Raw genomic sequence first — 21,137 nt, 5'->3', positions numbered from 1 at the left:
TTCACCTATACCACACTGTCTTGATTACTAAAACTTTATAGTAAGTCCTGACTTTGGATAGTGCCAGTCCTCCAACTTTGTTCTCTTTTAACACTGAGTTGACTATTCTGGGTCTTTTGTCTCCGCTTATAAACTTCAGAATCAGTTTGTTGACATTCACAAAGTAACTTGGTAGGATTTTAATTGGGATTGCATTGGGTCTATAGATACAGTTGAGAAGAATTGACATCTTGACAATATTCAGTATTCCTATCCATGAACACAGAACATCTCTCCATTTATTCAGTTCTTTAATATCTTTTATCACAGTTTTGTAGTTTTGCTTATATAGATCTTGCTTTTTTTTTTTTTTTAGGTTAATACCTAAATATTTCATTTTGGGGGAAACTAATATAGTGGCAATGTGTTTTAAATTTCAAATTCTGCTTGTTCATTGTTTGTATATAGGAAAGTGATTGACTTTTGTATATTAACTTTGTATCCTGCAGTCTTGCTAGAATCTATAATTGCTTCTTAATTCCACGAGTATTTTTTTTCTGTCAGTTCTTTCAGATTTTCTATGTAGATCATCATGTTATGTGGGAACCAAGACAGTTGATTTCTTTTTTTCTGATATGTATGCCCTTTTCTCATCTTATTGAATTAGCTAGGACTTCTAGTAAAATGTAAAAAAGCAGTGGTGAGGGAAGATTATTGCCTAGTTCCTTTCCTGAATTTAAAGTTTCTTACCATTAAGTATGATGTCGGCTGCTGGTTTTTTGTAGATGTTCTTTATCAGGTTGAGGAAAGTCCTTCTATTCCTAGTTTGCTGAGAGTTTTTTATCATGAGTGGGTGTTGAATTTTGTCAAACACTTTTTCTGCATCTACTGATAGGATTATGTGATTTTTCTTTTCCAGCTTGTTGGTGACGTTAATTGATTTTTGAATGCTGAACCAGTCTTGTATACTTGGGATAGATTCCGGTTGTTCATAATTCTTTTTCACATGGCTGGATTCGATTTACTAACATTTTGTTGAAGATTTTTGCATCTATGTTCAGGAGTGTAGTTGGCCTATAGTTTTCTTTTGTTGTACTATTTTTGTCTGGTTTTCGTATTAGAACAATGTTGGCCTCATAGAATAAGTTAGGAAGTATTCCCTCTGCTTCCATTTTCTGAAAGAGATGGTGGAGTATTGGTATAATTTCTTAGTTAAATATTTGGTAGAATTAATCAGTGAACTTATCTGAGCCTGGTGCTGTTTTGCAAGGTTATTAATTATTGATTGATCAATTTCTTTAATAGCTATAGGCCTATTTACATTATCTTTTTTTTTCTTACGTGTGTTTTGAAAGATTGTATCTTCAAGGAATTTGTTCATTTTATCTGGGTTATCAAATTTGTGGGCATAGAACTGTTCATAGTATTTCTTGATTGTCCTTTTACTGTCCTTAGGATCTGTAATGATGTTCTCTCATTCATTTATAATATCAGTAGCTCATATCCTCTCTCTTTTTTACTTAGTTAATTTAGCTAGGGACACCAATTTTATCGATTTTTTTAAAAGAATTAGCTTGTGGTTTTGTTGATTTTCTCAGTTGATTTTCTGTTTTCAATTTCATTGATTTCTGCTCTAATTTTTATCATTTATTTTCTTCTGCTTATTTTGGATTTAAGTTACCTTCTTTTTTCTAGTTCCTAAGGTGGGGGGTTAGATGACTGATTTCAGATCTTTCTTCTTTTCTAATATATGCATTCAATGCTATAAATTCAATATTTTTGCTGCATCCCACAAATTTTAAGTTGTATTTTTATTGAATTCAAAATATTTTGAAATTTACTTTGAGATTTCTTCTTTGACCCATGTGTTATTTAGACATTTGTTGTTTAATCTGCATGTATTTTGGTATTTTCCAGCTTTCTTTCTGTTCTTGATTTCTAGTTTAATTCCATGGTAGTCTGAGAACAGACATGTATAATTTCTATTTTTCGATACTTGTTAAAATGTGTTTTGTGACCCTGAATATGGTCTGTCTTGGTGAATGTTCCATGTGAGCTTGAAAAGAATGTGTATTCTGCTGTTGTTAACTGAAGAAGTCTATAGATGTCTATAATCCAGTTGATTAGAGGTGTTATTGAGTTCAACTATGTGCTTATGGATTTTCTGCATGCTGGATCTGTTCATTTCTGATAGAAGTGGGTTAAAGTCTCCAATTATAATTGTGGATTCATCTATTTCTTCTTGTAGTTCTTTCAGTTTTTACCTCATTTATTTTGATGCTCTGTTGTTAGGCACATATGTACTAAGAAGGATTGTTAAAAGTCTTCTTAGAGAATTAACCACCTTTATCATTATGTAATACCCCTCTTTATCACAGATAACTTTTCTTCACTGAAATCTGCTCTGTCTGAAATTAATATAGCTCCTACTGCTTTCTTATGATTAGTGTTAACATGATATATTTTCCCCCATCCCTTCACTTTTAATCTACATGTGCATTTATATTTAAAGTGGGTTTCTTGTAGACAACATATAGTTGGGTCTTGTTTTTTAATCTGTTCTGACAATCTTTTTCTAAGTGGTGTATTTAGATCATGAAAGTTTAAGGTGATTATTGATACAGTAGAATTAATATTTAGCATATTTGTTATTGTTTTCTATTTGTTGTCCTTGCTCTTTGTTCTTATTTTTTGTCTTCTACAATTTTTCTGCCTTTTGTGGTTTTAATTGAGCATTCTCTATGATTCTATTTTCTCTCCTTTCTTAGCATATCAATTATACTTTTTTTAAAAAATTTAATATTGGTTTCTCTAGAATTTAAAATATATGCATAAAATTAATGCAAGTTCACTTTCAAATAACACTATACCCCTTCTTAGGTAGTGCAAGTGACTTATAATAATGAAATATTACTGATTTCTCCCTCTCATCCCTTGTGTATGTTTTGTGTGTGTGTGTGTGTGTGTATGTGTGTACATACACATAATTAAGTATATTGTTGCTGTTATTATTTTAAACAAATGTTTTCTGTTAAATCAATTAATAATAATAATAATAATAATTTATTGTATAACTCAAAATTGCTAAAGGAGTAAATTTTAAATGTTTTCACCACAAAAAAATTATAAGTATATGAGGTGATGTGTGTATTAATTAGCTCAATTTAATTTTCCCTCAATGCATACATATATCAAAACATCACACTGTTCCCCATAAATATATATATTAATTTATCAAGTAAAAAAAATAAAAAAAGAAAAAGTTTTTAATTTATCTTTACTGATTTATTCTTTGATGCTCTTTCTTTCTTTATGTAGATCCAAATTTCTGACCTCAACCCTGTTCCTTCTCTCTGAAGAACTTGTCTTAACATTTCCTGCAAAGCAGGTCTTCTGGTGACAAATTCCCTTGATTTTTGTTTGTCTGAGAGAGTCTTTATCTTCTTCACTTTTGAAGGATATTTTCACAGGGTACAGTATTTTAGGTTGGTGGGGTTTTTTTCCTCTCAATACTTTAAATATTTCATTCTACTGTTCTTGCTTGCATGGTCTGAGGAGAATTCAGATGTAATTCTTTTCATTGCTCCTTTACAGGTAAGGTGGTTTTTTCCTCTGACCTCTTTCAAGATTTTTTTCTTTATTTTTGATTTTCTGAAGTTTCAATATGATATGTCTGGGTGTAATTATTTTTGATGTTCATACTGCTTGGTGTTCTATGCCTTCCTGAATCTGTGGCTTGATGTCTTTATTAATTTGGGGACATCTATCATTATTACTTCAAATAGTTCTTCTGTTTTTTTCTCTTTTTCTTCTTCTTCTGGTATTCCCATTACATATATGGCACACCTTTTGTAGTTGTCTCACAGTTTTTGGATATTCTGTTCTGGTTTTTTAAGTCTTTTTTCTCTCTCCTTTTCAGTTTTGGAAGTTTCTATTGTCATATCCTCAAGCTCAGAGGTTCTTTCCTCAGCCATGTCCATTCTACTAATGATCCCATCAAAGGCATTCTTTATTTCTGTTATGTTATTTTTTTTTAAATCTCTCACATTTCTTTATTACTCTTTCTTAGATGTTTCATGTCTCTGCTAACAATATGCATCTGATCTCTTATGTTGCCTACTTTTTCCATTAAAGCCTTTAGCATATTTTTAAAATTTGCATTTATTTTTTAATTATATTTTTATTGAAACACATTGTACATATTTATGGGATGCAGAGTTACACTTCAATACATATATACAATGTGTGATCTAATCAGGGTAATTAGTATATTCATCATTGCAAAATTTAATCATTTCTTTGTGATGTGAACATTTGATCTTCTCTTTTCTAGTCATTTGACAACATGCAGTAAATCATTGTTAATTATAGATTCCTGGATCAACTGTACACCAGTAGAATTTATTTTTTTCTATCTAGATGTAATTTTATATCCATTAACCAGCCTCTCACTTTCCCCACTCTTGCCTCTCCTTTCCTGCTTCTAGCAAGCACAGGTCTTTACCATATTAATCACAGTTTTTTAAAAAAAATTCCTGGCATGATAAATCCAGCATTCCTGCCATATCTAACTCTGGTTCTTATGTTTGTCTAGTCTCTTCAAGCTGAGGGGTTTTTTGTTTGTTTGTTTGTTTGTTTGCCTTTTAGTATGCCTTGTAAATTTTTGTTGAAAGGTGGACATGATAAGGAATTACAGTAAATATGCCTTTAGTAATGGAGTGGTAAGGTGTGTAGGCCGGGGGAGGGAAGCATTTTATAGTCCTTCGAGTAGGTGTTAGTCTCTTAGTTAACCTGTGCTGCTGGACCATGAACTTCACCAGTTCTACACAATTTTCCTCCTCTTTAGGTGGGACAGGAAAGCTGGAGGGGGCTGGAGTTGGGTATTTCCTTTCCCCCAGGTAGTTAGTCTTTGGTAAAGCTCCAGCAGGTTAACTCTGGTAAAATAGTTTCTCCTGAAACTTTTAAGAAAGCCTTGTTAAGGAGAATAGCAAGTACTGGTATATTTTTAAATGGTTCCTTTTCCCATCCCTCTGCCTGAAGCAGGAGAGGATTTTTCTTTGACATTCACCATAAGAACCTGGTAGAGCTCCTGGTGGTAAAACTCACGTAAGTGTGAGGGCACTCCTATGACTAGGTCCCCCTAGAGTTTTTAACTCTAAGAATTATTCACACTGAGCCTCCAGTAATTAGTCAATTACAGTTCAAGTATCCCTACCCCAGCACTGGTTCCCACAGAGATTTCTGCTCCAGTAAGTTGTGATTCCCTCTCTCTCCAATTTTGGAGAGCAGCAGTTTGCCCTGTGACCTCACTTCTCTGAAGAATCCAAGAAGAGATGTGGATTTTTCAGCTTGTTTTGATTTTTACTTGTTAGGATGGAGTGAAGATGCCTAAGTTCTTTACATGCTGGACCAGAAACCTACGGTAGTCTCTAGTTTGGTTTCAAAAGATACATTGAAGGTAGAAAAGATCTTACAATGAGAAAGGCTTTTCAAAAGATTTACACAGTTGAAGTGTGACTGTAATAAACGTCAAGAGCTGCTGTGGCCTACAGTTATAAACTTGAAAACAACTGTAGGTATAATTACAGGGGAGTAATATTCCATTTTACCTCTTATGTGTAATAACATTAAAATATTTAATAATATAGTAATTATAATAAAGTTCATATAAACTTTAAAAAAATTAAAGATGCATAAAAAGAAGAATCTAGTGTATCATTAGCAAAAAATTATCAAGGTGCCTGCAAAAGGGTGAGGTTAGGGGAAAGAAAATCTTCATTGGCCACTACTCCAACTTTTGCCACAGTCCATGCCAAGTATTGGCAGGCTGTGCTGCTTCAAGAAACCTCTCATGAATATCTTAAATATTCATCTATAGAAAAATAGTTAAGTAAATTTTGGAATATCCGTGCAGTGGAATATTATGTAGCCATTAAGTGATATTTAGGAAGATTTTGATGACATGGGAAAGACTTAGGGTATCATGTTAAGCAAACTACAAGTATAAAAAAAGGCTAGAAGGGAAATAAGCCAAAATATTAATAATGGTTATAGCTTTGGGGTAGTATTTTGAGTAGCAGTCAGAATGGTACTCTTTCCTACCTCACACTGTTTGTACTTTATAAATTTTCTACAATGGATGTGTCTTGTTTTTGTGAAGAGGAAAACAGTTTAAAATGGGTCATGTTTGTGATGGTTGAAGAGAAACTTTAGAGGGAGGAAGAAAGGTGGCAATCAGGCACTGGTGGGGGCTCTGGTAGGGTGACACCCTGGCAGGCTGCTGTGTCCTGATGGTGAGTACTAGAAAGAGACACAGCTCCTCTGTGCTGACTGGCCTTCCAAGAGTTCTTGAAGTGAGGGTCACGGGGGTGGGGAGGAGAATGAACTAGAATGTGGCAAAGAAGCATTTTTCTTTCTAGAACTCAGAGGAAGAGGTTCCTCACAAGGGTCCCTGACAAGGCTGAAAGGTTTGGGAGAGCCAGAGACTGGGGGGAGGAGCAAGAAGCTAACTTTACCCATGACGTCTAAGCAAGTTGTAGAAGAAAGGTTATCTGAGCATGCATGAGAAAAGGAGAGCAAACTAGCATCCTAAGAAAAGTAAGCAGCCCCTGTGAAATTTCTTCTTCTCTTTTTAGTAAATGACTCGACAAACATTTACTGAGCATCTTCTATACATTCATTGCTATCCTCACTGCTGGGGTGAACAATGGATTGTTGCAACTTTAGCAACACTACTCCTGTAGCCACTTGCATTTAGTAAGCTCAATGCCAGCTGTTTGTCTTGTGATTAACAAGGCATAGGGGCTTTAATGAAACAGAATGGAAACCAGACCTAAAGTTGTATTGCTACCCACTGATGTTTTCGCAAAAATAGAGCAAAATTATTCATAAGTTTATTTTTGTTTTGCTTTTTGGCCCACATATTCAGCCATGGAGTTTTTTGTTCTGATGGGGTGAAAATGGGACACAGTTTGAAAAGAGATAATGATTTAGATGTGGCTTTTACTTGGGAATTTTACAATGTGGTTATCTTGCTAATTCATGTGGATGTATTGATGCCTCTTCTGTGTAAGGATCTGGGTCACCCATGGGGATGCGTAACTACCGTGCCTGCGCATAGGGAATTTATACATTTGTTATTAGTGTACACAAAAATTAACATTTATTGGCTGCTTTCACTGTGATGCACTACCCTATACATTTAATTTCATTAGTTCATTTAATCCTCCCAACAATCGGAAAAGTAGGATGACTAACTCACTGTACAAATAAGGAAACTAAAGGTCAGCAAAGTTAGGTAGCTTATCAGATGTTGGATAAATAGGAAGTGATAGGCTTGAGATTTGGAACCAGGTCTCTCTGATTCTTTCTGGTTCGAACTCGGTTTCACCTGCCCACCTGAGAAACTTTCAAAAAATACAGGCATCTCAGTCCCAGACCCCAGATGCTCTGATTTTATTGATCTGGGGTGAGGCCTGACCAGCAAGAACTTACAACCTCTGGTGACTTCCATAAGAGGCCAAAGCTGACACCTTTGATAACTAAAGTGTGCTGAAGGATAACTCTGGGGAGATAGGAAATTTGAGGAGGAAAAAGTGAGGTAAAAAATAAGTCTTCATTTTCTGAATGAACACCAATTGACAGTAGAAAAATGCAAACTAAAGGGAAAGCTGGAGTCTGAAATGACAAATATGCCATTTCATTTTGAAACTGTAGAAATACAGATGTGAATTTAATATGACTGTTTCTAATGAATGGGTAATTCTCTCTAGCAATAAACATTGATCACAATACATAAAGACCTGCTTCTATTTCTTTGGGTAAATCATCTGGAACAGAGGTAACTCTAATAAGTTCTTTCCATTTCTTCTCATTTATTTCAGGAGAAATAAAAACTTACAGATGGAATATCCCTAAAAGATCCGGTCCAGGGCCCTCTGACCCCAATTGTATTCCCTGGGTTTATTATTCAACAGCAAACTTTGTGAAGGTAAGGGGAAAGAGCAACCATGATGCTTAAAGTAAATTGGCTGTTCAAGTCATCACAACTTGGGTTGGTGTATATAAAGGGTGCAATAATTTAGAGCAGGGGTCTCAAACTATGGCTCACTGGCCAAATCCTGCTGTGCTCATTCATTTACATTGTCTGTGATGAAGTTGAATAGTTGCAACAATGACAATATGGCCAACAGAGTCGAAAATATTTACCACCCAGTACTTTATAAAAAAAGTTTGCCAACCCTTGATTTAAAATATGGGGGATAAAAAAAACCAAAATCCCGGTTTTTCAGTTACCAAATTTAGAACTTACAAATTAGTTTGAAGCAAAATAGGATATGCAAATAGATAATAAAATAAAAGTATCTTGGAATATAATTTATTCATGGTTTTGGATGTGTGAAATATATTAATTTTAACGGCATTACCAGGGCTCAGGAAAAGAAAGAAGACGCCAAACATAGTACCTCAAGCTACAAAACTATTTGAATGACAGACTAACTTAGAAATAAAAGGCAAAGATTCAATGATGAATTTGAGTCAGGTGTGTGTATGTAAAGCAAATACAGTCTTTATTTGTCATAAACCAGAGTCCAAACTAACGTCATATCTCATATAAAATGTAAGCATTGCCCATTATAAAAAAAAAGTGAGGGGTTATCTTAACTTTTCTCTAAGATATTAGATGGCTTGTATTAACGTCCTTGAGTTGAACTACACAGTGCTAGAGTTCAGGAGAAAGACATACAGACATTTGAAAAAATAAACTTACATATTGGAAATGTGGGAAACCTGTACTTATTTGTTTATTCATTTGCACATCCCAAGAAATATTTATTGAACACTTGTGATGTGCAAATGACTCTAATAAATATTATGAGGGATGTCACTATTCTTGTCTTGAAGAAACATAACTTTTGGGGGAAAATAATACATGTCTACACTTATGAATATAATACAACTATAATCTGGCAAGTTCTACAGGAGTGGCGGGCTATCAAAGGTCGCTTTGGATATAGGAGGGTTTGAAAAGAGAGTCTAGGAAGAAAGAGCCTTAGTAGAAAAGCTGAAAATAGGAAAGAAAAAGCTGAAGGTGGGGTGAGCCAGAGACCAGATAGGAACCAATGTCTAGCCAGGGTGAGGTATTACAATCCTGCCCTAGCATGGTGGCAGATGAAATGAAATATTATTAAATTATTTAATGGCTTTTCTAATTTAATTTTCCTTTCAGGATACATACAGTGGTTTGATGGGTCCTCTGATTACATGCCGAGAAGGAGTATTGAATGAAGAGGGAAGGAGAAGTGATGTTGATTATGAATTTGCCCTCTTGTTTTTGGTATTTAATGAGAATGAATCCTGGTATCTGGATGACAATATTAAGAAGTATCTCAATAAAGACCCACGAGATATTAAGCACACAGATGATTTTGAGGAAAGCAACAAAATGCATGGTATATCTTGGGTTTAACGAGAAGATCATTGTTGAGATAAGCACATAGAATTTCCTATAACTCTAGGAAACCATCAGCCTCCTTCTCTGAGCCTTTCCCCCTTCCCAAAGCACTTAGATTGAAGCAAGTCCTCTAAAGCTTTCTTTCAGAGTGAACCAGCCTCGCCATTGGTTGGCTGGCAGCAATTGAGGCTTTGGACCAACTGTTTAGGGGCATGTACCTCTGATTGCTGGGATCTCTAAACTATAAGACTGTGAAGTAACTCTTCGAAAACCAACCATCACTTATTGGTATTTTTCTATAAGAATACACCATAACTCCTGTTGAATCAAATTAATTGTCTCTGGGACATGAAACTCCATCACCAAATTTGCTTTAATGTGTCTATGTTATTTCATTGTATGTCATTAAGGTAGTTTTTTGTTGTTGTTATTGTTGTTGTTGTTGTTGTTTGGTGGGACCGTTGCATTCACACTGACTCATTCACACTCTCTCACCAAGATCTGCTTTTGACCAAAGGTGTACAAAAAGATAGGCCTTGCCCAAAGTTACAAACCTACTTAACTGTTAATACAGATTAGAATATAGTAATCTGATGCTTGGCTCAGCTACTCTTTCTCCTACCAATTTTGCTTTCTTAGTATGCTCTCTATTTTTAATGAATGCAACTCATTTGGTTGTGCCATGATGCACAGAATAAAAAGTTAGTTGAAAGCAGAGTGACAGTCACCATCATGTAAACACAGCTTGCTTTGGTTATCATTAGGCCATGGTTCAGCCCGTGTAAAGCTGTCCCTTTTTGAGATTCAGCCAGGCTTAAACTAGTTCTCAGAAAGTGAAAGACTAAAAAAAAAAAGCTTCTAATTAATTCAATTTTGATTTATATAAACTTGATTCTTTGTGTTTTAGTCCACTCATCTGTAGAATGACATAAATCTGGTTAGCTTACCAATGAGCCTATAATCTACTTCATAAAGAGAATATGCTAAATAAACAAATAATAAAACACTGTCAAGATGGAGTTTAAAAAGTAAACTGCCATTTTTCTTTTCTGGCTCTTTTTGTGTAAAGATTTCTTGGAAATCTGAATTTTGGGTCTAGAATGGTGGGGAGATTGGTAAGTGTGAGTGAGATTATTACATGTTTATCAGGTAGGTAAAAATATAAGTGACCTAAAGATCTTTAACCGTTTCTAAAATCAGATTAAGTAGGGAGCATCTTCTCACAATTTTCTTTTCACCTCCTTAGCCATTAATGGAAAGATATTTGGGAATCTCCAAGGCCTCGTAATGAATGAAGATACAATGACAAACTGGTATTTGTTAGGAATAGGAAGTGAAGTGGACATACATACCATCCATTTTCATGCTGAGAGTTTTCTTTTCAAAGTAAGTATAAGGAAGATGCTTTGGGGAAGATTTTTTAAACTAACAGATTAATGTATTTTCACTGGGAAATAAGAGAGTTACTTGGCAGTATTGCTTGTGAGGAATGGGGGTTCATACTAGAGAATGGAACAGAATAATGTGATATCATACCCTTCCCCAGTAGATATTTCTTAATATGTATGTGTTTGTTATTGTGCTTGTAAAAAAAAATCCTCAGATGAGAATTTTCTCATCAGTTATATGGCCATAATTCTGACCACCCTGGATTATGCTGTTAATACTGTATGTATATGAAAGCACCTATATTATTTGTCCCTTTTCCTGGCCCTTCCTTTTTTTGCTTTCCCTTTCGCTTCTTTCCTTTTTTTACTGTGTGATTAGCTAACAGAAAAGCTCCATCCAGTAAAGAAGATATTTTGATCTCTGGCCTGGGCCCCTAAACTTTATCTTGACTTTTGCCCTCGTGAGCTGGGCTGGACCACATGTGACCTTCTGCTCTCTAGCATCACATTGTACCACGTGGGTGGTGCTGGCTACAGCAGAGTCACCTGGGGAAGTGTTGAAGAAACAGACGCCAAGCCCCACCCCAGACCTGCTGAATCAGAATCTCCAGGGATAAGGTCCAAATGGTCTGTCATTTCAAGTTCTCAGTGCCATCTGCAGGAAATAAGAAAGAATAAACACATCTAATCTGTGGGGGAAACTGGAATTGGTCCTTTTCTAGGTATACAGAAATAGAGAGTAACTTTAATAAAACATCTAATATCCTCTCTCCCTCTGTAGATTTCAACATTGTTTAGGACACCATGTATTACCCTATGATGATTAGAGTTTCATGTATTAAATAGCTATGCTGCTTATCAGAGTTTGGCTTTTTCAACACACATATTAAAAAACATATTAAAACTTTATAAAATTTAATAAAATTGTAAAAGGTTTATATATGTACATATATAAACTTTAAAAATTAAGATGTGATTTACATTGCATAAAATTTACCCTGTTTATTGTACAGTTCTGTTTTGGTAAGTACATACAGTGGTGAAACCAACACCAATCAAAATATAGAACACTTATATCACTCCCCCAAATTTCCCTGTTGCACCCTCTAGTACAACTATTTCTCCGTGCTTAACACCTGGCGACCACTGCTCTGTTTTTTGTCCATATAATTTGTAACGTCTTGAATTTGGCTTGTTTGATCTAGCATAGACATTTGAATTGCATCTGTCTTGTGTGTATGAGTGGTTTGTTTCATTTGATTGTTGAATAGGATATAATGCGGCTTGTTCATCCCATTCTGTTGAGGAACATTTGGGTTGTTGACAGGTTGTTGTTGATTACAATTATTATAATGAAATAAAGTCATTATAAACATTTGCACAGGTTTTTTCTTATGAACTTAAGTTTTCGTTTCCTTTGAAAAAATACCTTGGGGTAGGATTGCTAAGCCACGTGGTAAGTGTATGTTTAACTTTATAAGAAGCTGCCAAACTGTTTGCAAAACAAAAGAGGCAGTGCTATTTTGCATTCCTAATAGAAATATACAAGAGCTTCATTTGTTCCACAGTCACATCAGCACTTCATAATTTTAGTTTTTATTTTATTTTATTTTTCTTAGCCATTCTGTTAAATGTGCAGTGGTATCCTGTTGCTTTTTATTTGCACTTTCCTAATTGAGCATCTTTTCATGTGTTTACTAACCGTCTTTCATCTGTAAATCTTCTTTGGTGAAGTGTCCAAATTTTATACCCTTTATTTATTTGTTTATTTATTTTTATTTATTTATTTTTTATGATATGCACATTTATTGGTTCAAATAACAAATACATAAACCAAATAACAGATGAGTAACAAAATACTCTGTAGAAAATAGGGCTTCAATTTTTCACAAAAACTGGAGATGTAAAATATTAAAATTTACATATTTCATTTTCTAATCTCTACAATTATTTGAAATAGCTCTCTAACGTCTTCCAAAAGCATGCACCTATCAAATTAATTTCAACGAAAGAAGATGAATAAACTTTTCATAGGCAAATTAATTTTTAAGCATATCAACAAGTCCACTTAATGAAAATAAATCAAGAGCAGAAATTAAATATTTAAGTTTAGCAAGACGAATTGCATAAAAAATCAATAAAACAATATAAACACAGAGCATTTCAAAAAGTAAAAAAAAAAATAGAATTGAATGATAACAGAAATCTTTCCATGGCCTTTTAAAATTTTGTTTAAATTTTTCATTTTTTAAAAAAGTCTAAGAACATAGAAAATATGTTATCTGACCACAACAACAGAAGAAAATTCAGAAAACTCAGAAATGTGTGGAAATTAAACAACACTCTCCTATATAAACAATGTGTAAAAAGAAAAATCACAGGGAAATTAGAGAGTACTTTGAGATAAAGATCAAAGTGCAACATATCAAAATTTATAGGATGCATGAAATTTATAGTTTTCATGCAGTGTTTAGAGGAACATATAAACTTGTAAACACCTATATTAAAAATAAGAAAAAAATCTCAAATCAGTAATGTAAACTTCTTAAGAAAATAGAAAAAATAGAGCAAACTAAAGCAAAAAGAAAATATAGGTAGGAAATAACAAAGATTAGAATAGAAATATATGAAATAGGGAATTTAAAAAAATATAGAAAATCAACAAACTCAAAAGTTGACTCTTTAAAAAGATCAGCAAAATTTGCAAACCTTTTTCTAGACTGACCAAGAAAAAAGAGAGAAGACCAAAACTACTAAAATCAGAAATAAAGCAGGGGTATTATTACATTGTCACTATGGCTTTTTGTAGTGGTAAGATTTAGTTTCTTTTTCTCGTTTGCATTTTTGTTCTACCAATGGGTTTTGTTCTTTCTTGGGTATTTGTGGTAGTGATTATTGTTTTTCAGATTCCAGATGTGAGACTCCCTTGAGGATTTCTTGCAGGGCTGGTCTTGTGGTGAACTACGGCAGTTTGTGTTTGTCTGGAAAATACACTATGTTCCCCTCACTTCTGAATGACAGCCTTGCTGGGTATAGTATTCCTGGATGTCAGTTTTTTCTTTTAGTATTTTGAATATATCATCCCATTTTCTTCTGGTCTGTAGAATTTTTGTTGCTGTTAATCAGACAGGGGCTCCTTTATAGGTGACTTGACACTTTTCTCTTGCATCTTTTAAGATTCTCTTGTCTTTGAGCTCTGCCAGTTTGACTATAATGTTTCTTGGACAGAATCTTTTTGGGTTGAATCTGTTGGGGACCTTTGAGCCTCCTGGATCTGAAGGTCTGTGTCTCTCGCTATATCTGGGAAGTTCTCCAATATTATTTCATTGAATAGGTTTTCCATTTCCAGGCTGGTCTGTGGTGTTGAACTCTGGCAGTTTGTGTTTGTCAGGAAAATACACTATGTTTCCCTCACTTCTGAATGACAGCCTTGCTGGGTATAGTATTTCTGGCTATATTCTCCTCTCCTTCTGGAACACCCATGATTTGAATGTTTGAGTGCTTAAGGTTGTCAGCTAGCTCTCAGATTTTTTTCATTTTTTAAAATTCTTTTTTTCTTTGTCTGCCTGGGTTATTTCAAAAATACTGTCTTCAAGATCAGAAATTCTTTGTTCTGCTTGTTCTAGCCTGCTGCTTAAGCTATTGGTTGTGGTTTTTATTTTGTTGAATGAAACGTTCTGTTCCGTGAGTTCTACTACATTCTTTTTTAAGGTATTAACCTCTTTGTAAATTTCCTCTTTCATATTCTGGACTTTTTTTTCTCATTTCATTATGTTGTCTAACTGGGTCTTCTAATACCTCAGTGAGTTTCCTTAAGATTGTTGCTTGGAATTCCTTTTCAGTCATTTCAAAGGTTTCCTGCTCTAAAAGGTTTGATATTTGAGAATTACTGTATTCTTTTGGTGGTATCATATTTTCCTGGGTTTTTGTATTTTAGCATCTCTTTGTTGATGTCTGGTCATCTGGTACAGCAGTTATTTCTTCTATTACTCAAGTGGGCTTTGAGGAGAGAGATGTCCTCTTTTTTTCCTGGTCTCTGTTGGTGACTCTCATTGTGTCAGTGTAGTTGAGTGTCCAGTGGGCTGCTTGTACAGTGGCTGTGGCTGCTGCTGTGGCGTAGAGCCACTTTTTCAGCAGCCATTGCTGTTGTAGTGACTGTGATAGCCCACTTGCATGGAAGTGGTGTTTTTGGAATGCTCTCTTGCATACTTCTGGGAGGAGGGGGCTGCAGCCATCAGCTTCTTGCCTAGGTCCCCAGGCATGCTCTCTTGCCTGCTTCACAGCAGAGAAGGTGTGGCCCTCGGCTCCATGCCTAGGACCCCAGTTGTGCTCTCCTTATGCCCATTTTTAAATCGAGTTGTTTGTTGCCTTACCATAGACTTTGAGGAATTTATATATTATGGATATAAATCCTTTATCAGCTATATGATTTGAAAATATTCACTCCCAGTTTGTGGCTTATCTTTTAATTTTTTTAACATTATCTCTCATAGAGCAGAAGTTCTTAATTTTTATAAAGTACACATTATCATTTTTTTCTTTTATAGATTATGCTGTTGGTGTTTTATAGATATTAGAAATTTTTGCTTAACCCAAGGTCATGAATATTTTCTTCTTTGTTTTCTTTTAGAAGATTTATAGTTTTAAGTATAAAACTATAGAAGTTTTATGTATTTAGTGCTCTGATCCATTTTAAGTTTAAATTTTCATATATAGTTCAAAGTATGGATGGAGGTTCATTTTTTCTTTTTTTCACATGAATGTTCAAATGTTTCACACCACTCATTGAGTAGACTATCCTTTTCCCCACTGAATTGCCTTTGCACTTTTGTCAAGATCATATTGACCACATGTATGTGGGTCTATGTCTGTGCTCTCTATTCCTGTTATGTTGATCTATATGACCATCCTTTCTTGAACGCCACATCATCTTGATTACTTTAGCGTTATAATAAGTCTTGAAATCAGGTGGTGATTATTTTAGCTATTCTAGGTCTTTGCCTTCCCATATAAATTTCAGAAAAAAACTTATTGATTTTGATTAAAAAATCCTGCTGGGATTTTGAATGGAATTGCTTTGAACAATGGTTTGGGGAGAATCATTTCTTAACAATATTGAGACTTCTGGTTAATGAACATGGTATATCTCTCTATTTATTTAGTTCTCCTTTAACTTCTTACATCTTTCAGCATACAGATCTTGCATATATTTTCTTAGATTTATATCTAAGTGTATCATGGGCTTTGGTGATAATGTAAACAGTATTGTTCTTATCTCAATTTCTAATTGTTTATTACCAATATATAGAAATACAATAGATTTTTGCATATTGACCTTGAATTTTTCAACTTTGCCTCACTCGTTTTAGTTCTAGTAGCTCTTCTGTAGATTTCAGGGGGATTTTTCTGCATAGACAATCATGTTGCCTGTTAATAGAGATGGTTTTATTTCTTTATTTTCAATCTGTATGTCTTTTCTTTCTTTTTAAAAATCTTATTGCACAGGCTAGGACCTCTAGTATAATTTCAAATATGAGTGGTGAAAGCGGACATCCTCACCTTATTTTTAATTTTAGGGGGAATATATTCAGTCATTCACATTGAATATAAAGTTAGCTGTAGCTTTTTTGTAGAACCCATTGCCAGGTTAAGGAAGTTTCCTCTATTCCTAGTTCACTGAGAGTTTTGATCATGAAGAGACGTTAAATTCTGTCAAACAGTTTTTCTTCATTTATTGAGATAATATGATTTTTCTTCTTTAGTCTAATGATGATTTTCTTTAGTCCATTGTTGACTTACATTGATTGATTCTCAAACATTGAACTCCCTTTTCATTCCCAGGATAAACCCTTCTTGGTGATGATGCATTATCCTTTTTATGTACTTCTGCATTTGATTTGTTGGCATTTTGCTGAAAAATTTTGCATCTATCTCATGAGGAATTTTGGTTTTAGGTTTCTTTTCTTGTAATGTATTTGTTTGGTTTTGGTATCAGAGTAATGCACGCTCCATAAAATGAGTTGAAAGTGTTCTCTTCTCTTCTATTTTCTGGAAGTTTAAGTGTTTGATAGAATTTGCCAGTGAAGCCATCTGGACCTGGAGTTTAATTCGTTGGAAAGTCTTAGTACAATTTCAGTTTCTTTAATAGATATACAGGTATTCGGGTTATCTATTTCTACTGGAGTGATCTTTGGCAGTTTGTGTCTTTTAAGGGATTTGTTCATATCATCTAAGTTGCAGAATTTATGGGCAAAGAGCTGTTTGTCCAATATTTCTTTATTATCCTTTTAAATTTCTACAAGGTCTTAGTGATATCCTCTCTTTCATTCCTGATATTTGTGTCTTTTTTCTTTTTTTCTTGGTTAGTCTGTCTAGAGATTTGCATTTGTTATTGATTGCTGCATAATAAATCACTCTAAAACTTAGTGACCTATAACAACAAACACTTGTTATCTCACAGTTTCATTGGGTTAGAAATATGGCAGTAGTTTAGCTAGTTGGTTTTGATTCAGCATCTCTCATGAGGCTGCAATCAAAGTGTCATCTGGGGCTACAGTCATCAAAGGTTTTACTGGAGCTGGAGGATCCACTTCCAAGCTCACTCACATGGCTTTTGGCTGGAGGCTTCAGTTCCTTACCATGTAGGTATGGTACAAGAACTGGCTTCCCCCTGAGCGAGAGATCCAATAGAAGCGAATGAGAGAGAGGGTCTAAAACAGAAGTAACACTCTTTTATAACCTAATCTTGGATGTGGAATCCCATCACCTCTACCATATGCTATTGGTCATACAGATGGACCCTCATAAGATGTAGGAAGGGACTATATATGTTATGAATACCAGGAGGTGGGGATTTTTGGGAGCCATCATAGCAGCTGGCCACTACAAGGTTTATTAATTTTATTGATCTGTTCAAAGAACCAGCTTTAGGTTTCTTTGATCTGTTTCTGTTGTGTTTCTATTCTTGATTTTATTAGTTTCTGCTGTTTATTATTTCCTCACTGTTCTGAGCAAAGAAGGCCACAAGCTGTGTTTTTTATTTTTGCAGATAGATAAATCTTACCGAGAAGATGTATATGATCTCTTTCCTGGGACATTCCAAACCATTGAACTGTTTGCAGATCACCCAGGGACATGGTTGCTACACTGTCATGTGTCTGACCACATCCATGCTGGCATGGAGACAACCTACACGGTCCTCCGGAACATAGGTACTGTTGTCTGTCGGTGATGCCAGATGATGGCGTCAAGCTTCCTGTAGACCCTGAACACAGGAGGCATGAGAAAAACCCAAATACAGCCCCCAAGGAGCTCAGAATCAAGTAAGAGAGACAGTTACTATGTAAATATGTAACTATAATAGAATATGAAATATGCCACAACAGTGCAGAGTACAGGGTTTGGTGGCAGCAGTAGGAGGAAATGGTTAACAGTTTGGGGATATAAGCCAAGGTTTCACAGAGGCCATAGTACTCGAGATCGATCTTAACAGGTGAGCAGAAGCTGGAAAGGTGAGTGAGGAGGGAACAGCACATGCACTGGTATGAAGTAGCCTGGTGAGAATCCAAGAAAGACTGGCAGACACCGATGGGACACAGTTTTTGCTGGTGAAATGAGATGATTCATGTCATGAAAAGAATCTCCTTCCACTGTTTATAAAACAATCAACTTGTATTCTTTGTCCAGACAACAGGATTCCTTACTTCACCAAGTCTCCTTCTGGAGGGGCATTCCACCCAACCACAGTGCCCTCTGATGGTAATAATACCCTTTCCCGCATCCTGCATGTGAATATGTCACCGTTTCACCCCTTAGGGAAAGGCAGGGGCCTGACACCTCCCTTTTCTTTTTCACAGAACAACCCAGCAAGGAAAAGCTCTATTTCTTTGGCAAGAATCTGGGTCCTAGAGGAGCCAAGGCAGCCTTGGTCATCCTTTTTATCCTCGGACTGCTCCTCCTGATTGCCACCGTGATTCTTTCACTCAGACTCCACTCTGCGAGGAAGCAGATGGCTTACCGGGAAGTCCAGTCCTGTGCGCTCCCCACGGATGTCCTGTGAACTGTCTGGTCTTCCTCAGCAGGAAAGGGTGAGGTTCCAGGGCCAGCCAGATGACGGCCAACAGGGAAATTGGACCAACGCATCGTTCACCAAGGAAGGTTGACACAATCCTGGATCAGATTTCTGATCCTCTGGAACATCATCCAAAGCAATTTGCTTTCCTTTATTTATTTTTAAATGGGCTGTGAATAATCCTCAGGTATAAAATATAGAAAAAGGAGAATGAGCATGACCGAGAAATGCCAAATCTTAGTCTGTTCTCTGGATGAATTTGCTGAAGTGGGAGACCTCTGAGAGATATTGTTATATTCCACCTTTCATAATTCTTAGATTAAACAGTGCTTCCTTAGCTGTCAGTTTCTAGATGGACAACTTCTAGAAAGAGTTATAGTGCTTCAGACATCTCAGTGGACTGGCACTGACTTTTCAACACTGTTACGTAAGATGCTTCCCTTAGTTGCTCCAGGGAAAATTACTTTCTGAGTTCATGGAAATGTCTGTCAGTATCTGCTGATAAAATTGGACCAAATGAGTTTTTTTGAGGCTTTAACCAGCTCTTCTGGCCTTTTCCCTTTTAATATAAATAGCCTATGCACTGTTTGTTACAAAAAACAGTTATAAGCTTTTTTTAAAAAATTGCTGCTGTTTCTATGCAAATGTGTAGAAATACTTGAATGTTTACAACTCATATCATGTTATATGTTTTTACAATATGTTTCTGTGGCAATGTTTGTATTTTCAAAAATCAACTAGAGAATCTATATTTATATTTCAGAATGTGGGAAGGCTGGAATCTGTGAAAGAGCAGGCTAGGTCCTCTCACTGTGAGTTTAGTACGAGCTCTGACTAAGGAAGAAAGACTTTGCAGGAGGTGAGTCTAGGCTTGAATTTTGAGTCTGATTTTTTATTCAGTTAGGGAGAATCTTTCCAAGTCTCCATCTTCTATGAAATAATAACAGCCTTATCACATGAGAAACATCAGGAGGAATTCATCAATGCAGCTGATTGGTTGGGAGAAGGGATCTCTCAGAATCCTAGATTCTATGCTTCTTAAAGACATAGCCCTTCATGGGAGGAGAAACAAAAGGAAAAGAAAGGCTAGAAAAAGTCTTAGTGGCAGTTTAGAAACCATTAAATGAGCTTCGAAGATAAGTATTACAGTTTCCAAGGCTCCCAAGTGCAAAAATAAAATATTGAGCAACTAAACTCAACCCCTTGTGAGGCAATCCACACTCTCTGTAAGCATGCTTAGACGTTAGGTGTGAGATTGATAAATGCAATACTGTTTATTACTAGACCGAGAAATTGCCCTTACATCAGGGCAAGATGCCTTGGGATGCCAATCAATGCCAATGCTAGATCAGTGATATTAGTACATGTGCCTCAGCAGTGGATTATTTGAATGTCCAGGTGAATGATTAGGATCTAGTAGAGACTCTGGTGAAGGGACCTTTCATACTTCTTTCTCATCTTCAGCTTGGCAAGGAGAAATGGGTAATTTAATAGAAGCTACAGTCTTGCATATAATAGTATGCAAATGCTAATAGTTCTGTGCATAGTTTGCTTGAATGTCATATTAAATAGGGCACCACAAAGATTTTGAATTCCAGCCTGCTAATTAACCAATGATAATGTAATTTTGTAGTATGTGCTCTACAGTTTTCCCATACATGTGTAGGCTGTATCATTACATAATAATAATGATGGTAATTGCCTTATTTATTACCCATCTTCAGTAAGACAACAAATTGTTTAGTTGTAAGTTTTTTCCCTTTTCAGTTTTTTTTTAAATGAAAACAAAACCACAAAGTAGTTTTATTGTATCATTTCTCCTGTTAATAAAGTTTCACATATTATAAACTGGCTATTTGTATGTGGTTTTTATTTTTCACTCAAAATTACCTATAACTAAACTGGAGAGGGGTGGTGGTTAAAGAAGAATTATCTTTTAGACATTTAGCCACTATAACTATGCCAGTTATACTTGTTTGAAGAAATGAAACAAAATAATATATCTCCCTAAGTAATATGACTCCTCAAACATTGTTTCCTCAAACGTTCTAACTCCTTCATTCTCAGTTACACTCTTGAGAACAGCAACCCACCTTCATTTACACACACCCTTTCCTCCTGTTATAAAGGAAGAAGTGCCCTTGCTCCTAGCAGGGCCAGTCTCTCCACTTGGCTCTGGATCTCATCCTGTCTCACTTTCTTAAAGACTTCATTCTTTCAGTGACGTGGATTGATGTCTCCCCAA

General features: G+C 35.4%; 1 protein-coding gene across 1 annotated transcript in view; it reads left to right on the top strand.

The window, feature by feature from the left end:
* The window catches only part of HEPHL1 (hephaestin like 1), an 85,349-nt gene extending 66,469 nt beyond the window's left edge, over window positions 1-18,880 (top strand). Inside the window, exons 15-20 of the mRNA XM_063094352.1 lie at window positions 7,863-7,969; window positions 9,209-9,431; window positions 10,680-10,819; window positions 17,870-18,032; window positions 18,508-18,579; window positions 18,678-18,880. Of these exons, the coding sequence (XP_062950422.1) occupies window positions 7,863-7,969; window positions 9,209-9,431; window positions 10,680-10,819; window positions 17,870-18,032; window positions 18,508-18,579; window positions 18,678-18,880 (908 nt within the window). The remainder of the gene's footprint in view (window positions 1-7,862; window positions 7,970-9,208; window positions 9,432-10,679; window positions 10,820-17,869; window positions 18,033-18,507; window positions 18,580-18,677) is intronic.
* The last annotated feature ends 2,257 nt before the right edge of the window (window positions 18,881-21,137 follow it).

Source organism: Cynocephalus volans, chromosome 4, assembly GCF_027409185.1.
Source record: "Cynocephalus volans isolate mCynVol1 chromosome 4, mCynVol1.pri, whole genome shotgun sequence".
Lineage (NCBI taxonomy): Eukaryota > Metazoa > Chordata > Mammalia > Dermoptera > Cynocephalidae > Cynocephalus > Cynocephalus volans.
The sequence above is the reverse complement of the archived record's forward strand: the minus strand, read 5'-3'. Positions and strand labels throughout refer to the sequence as shown.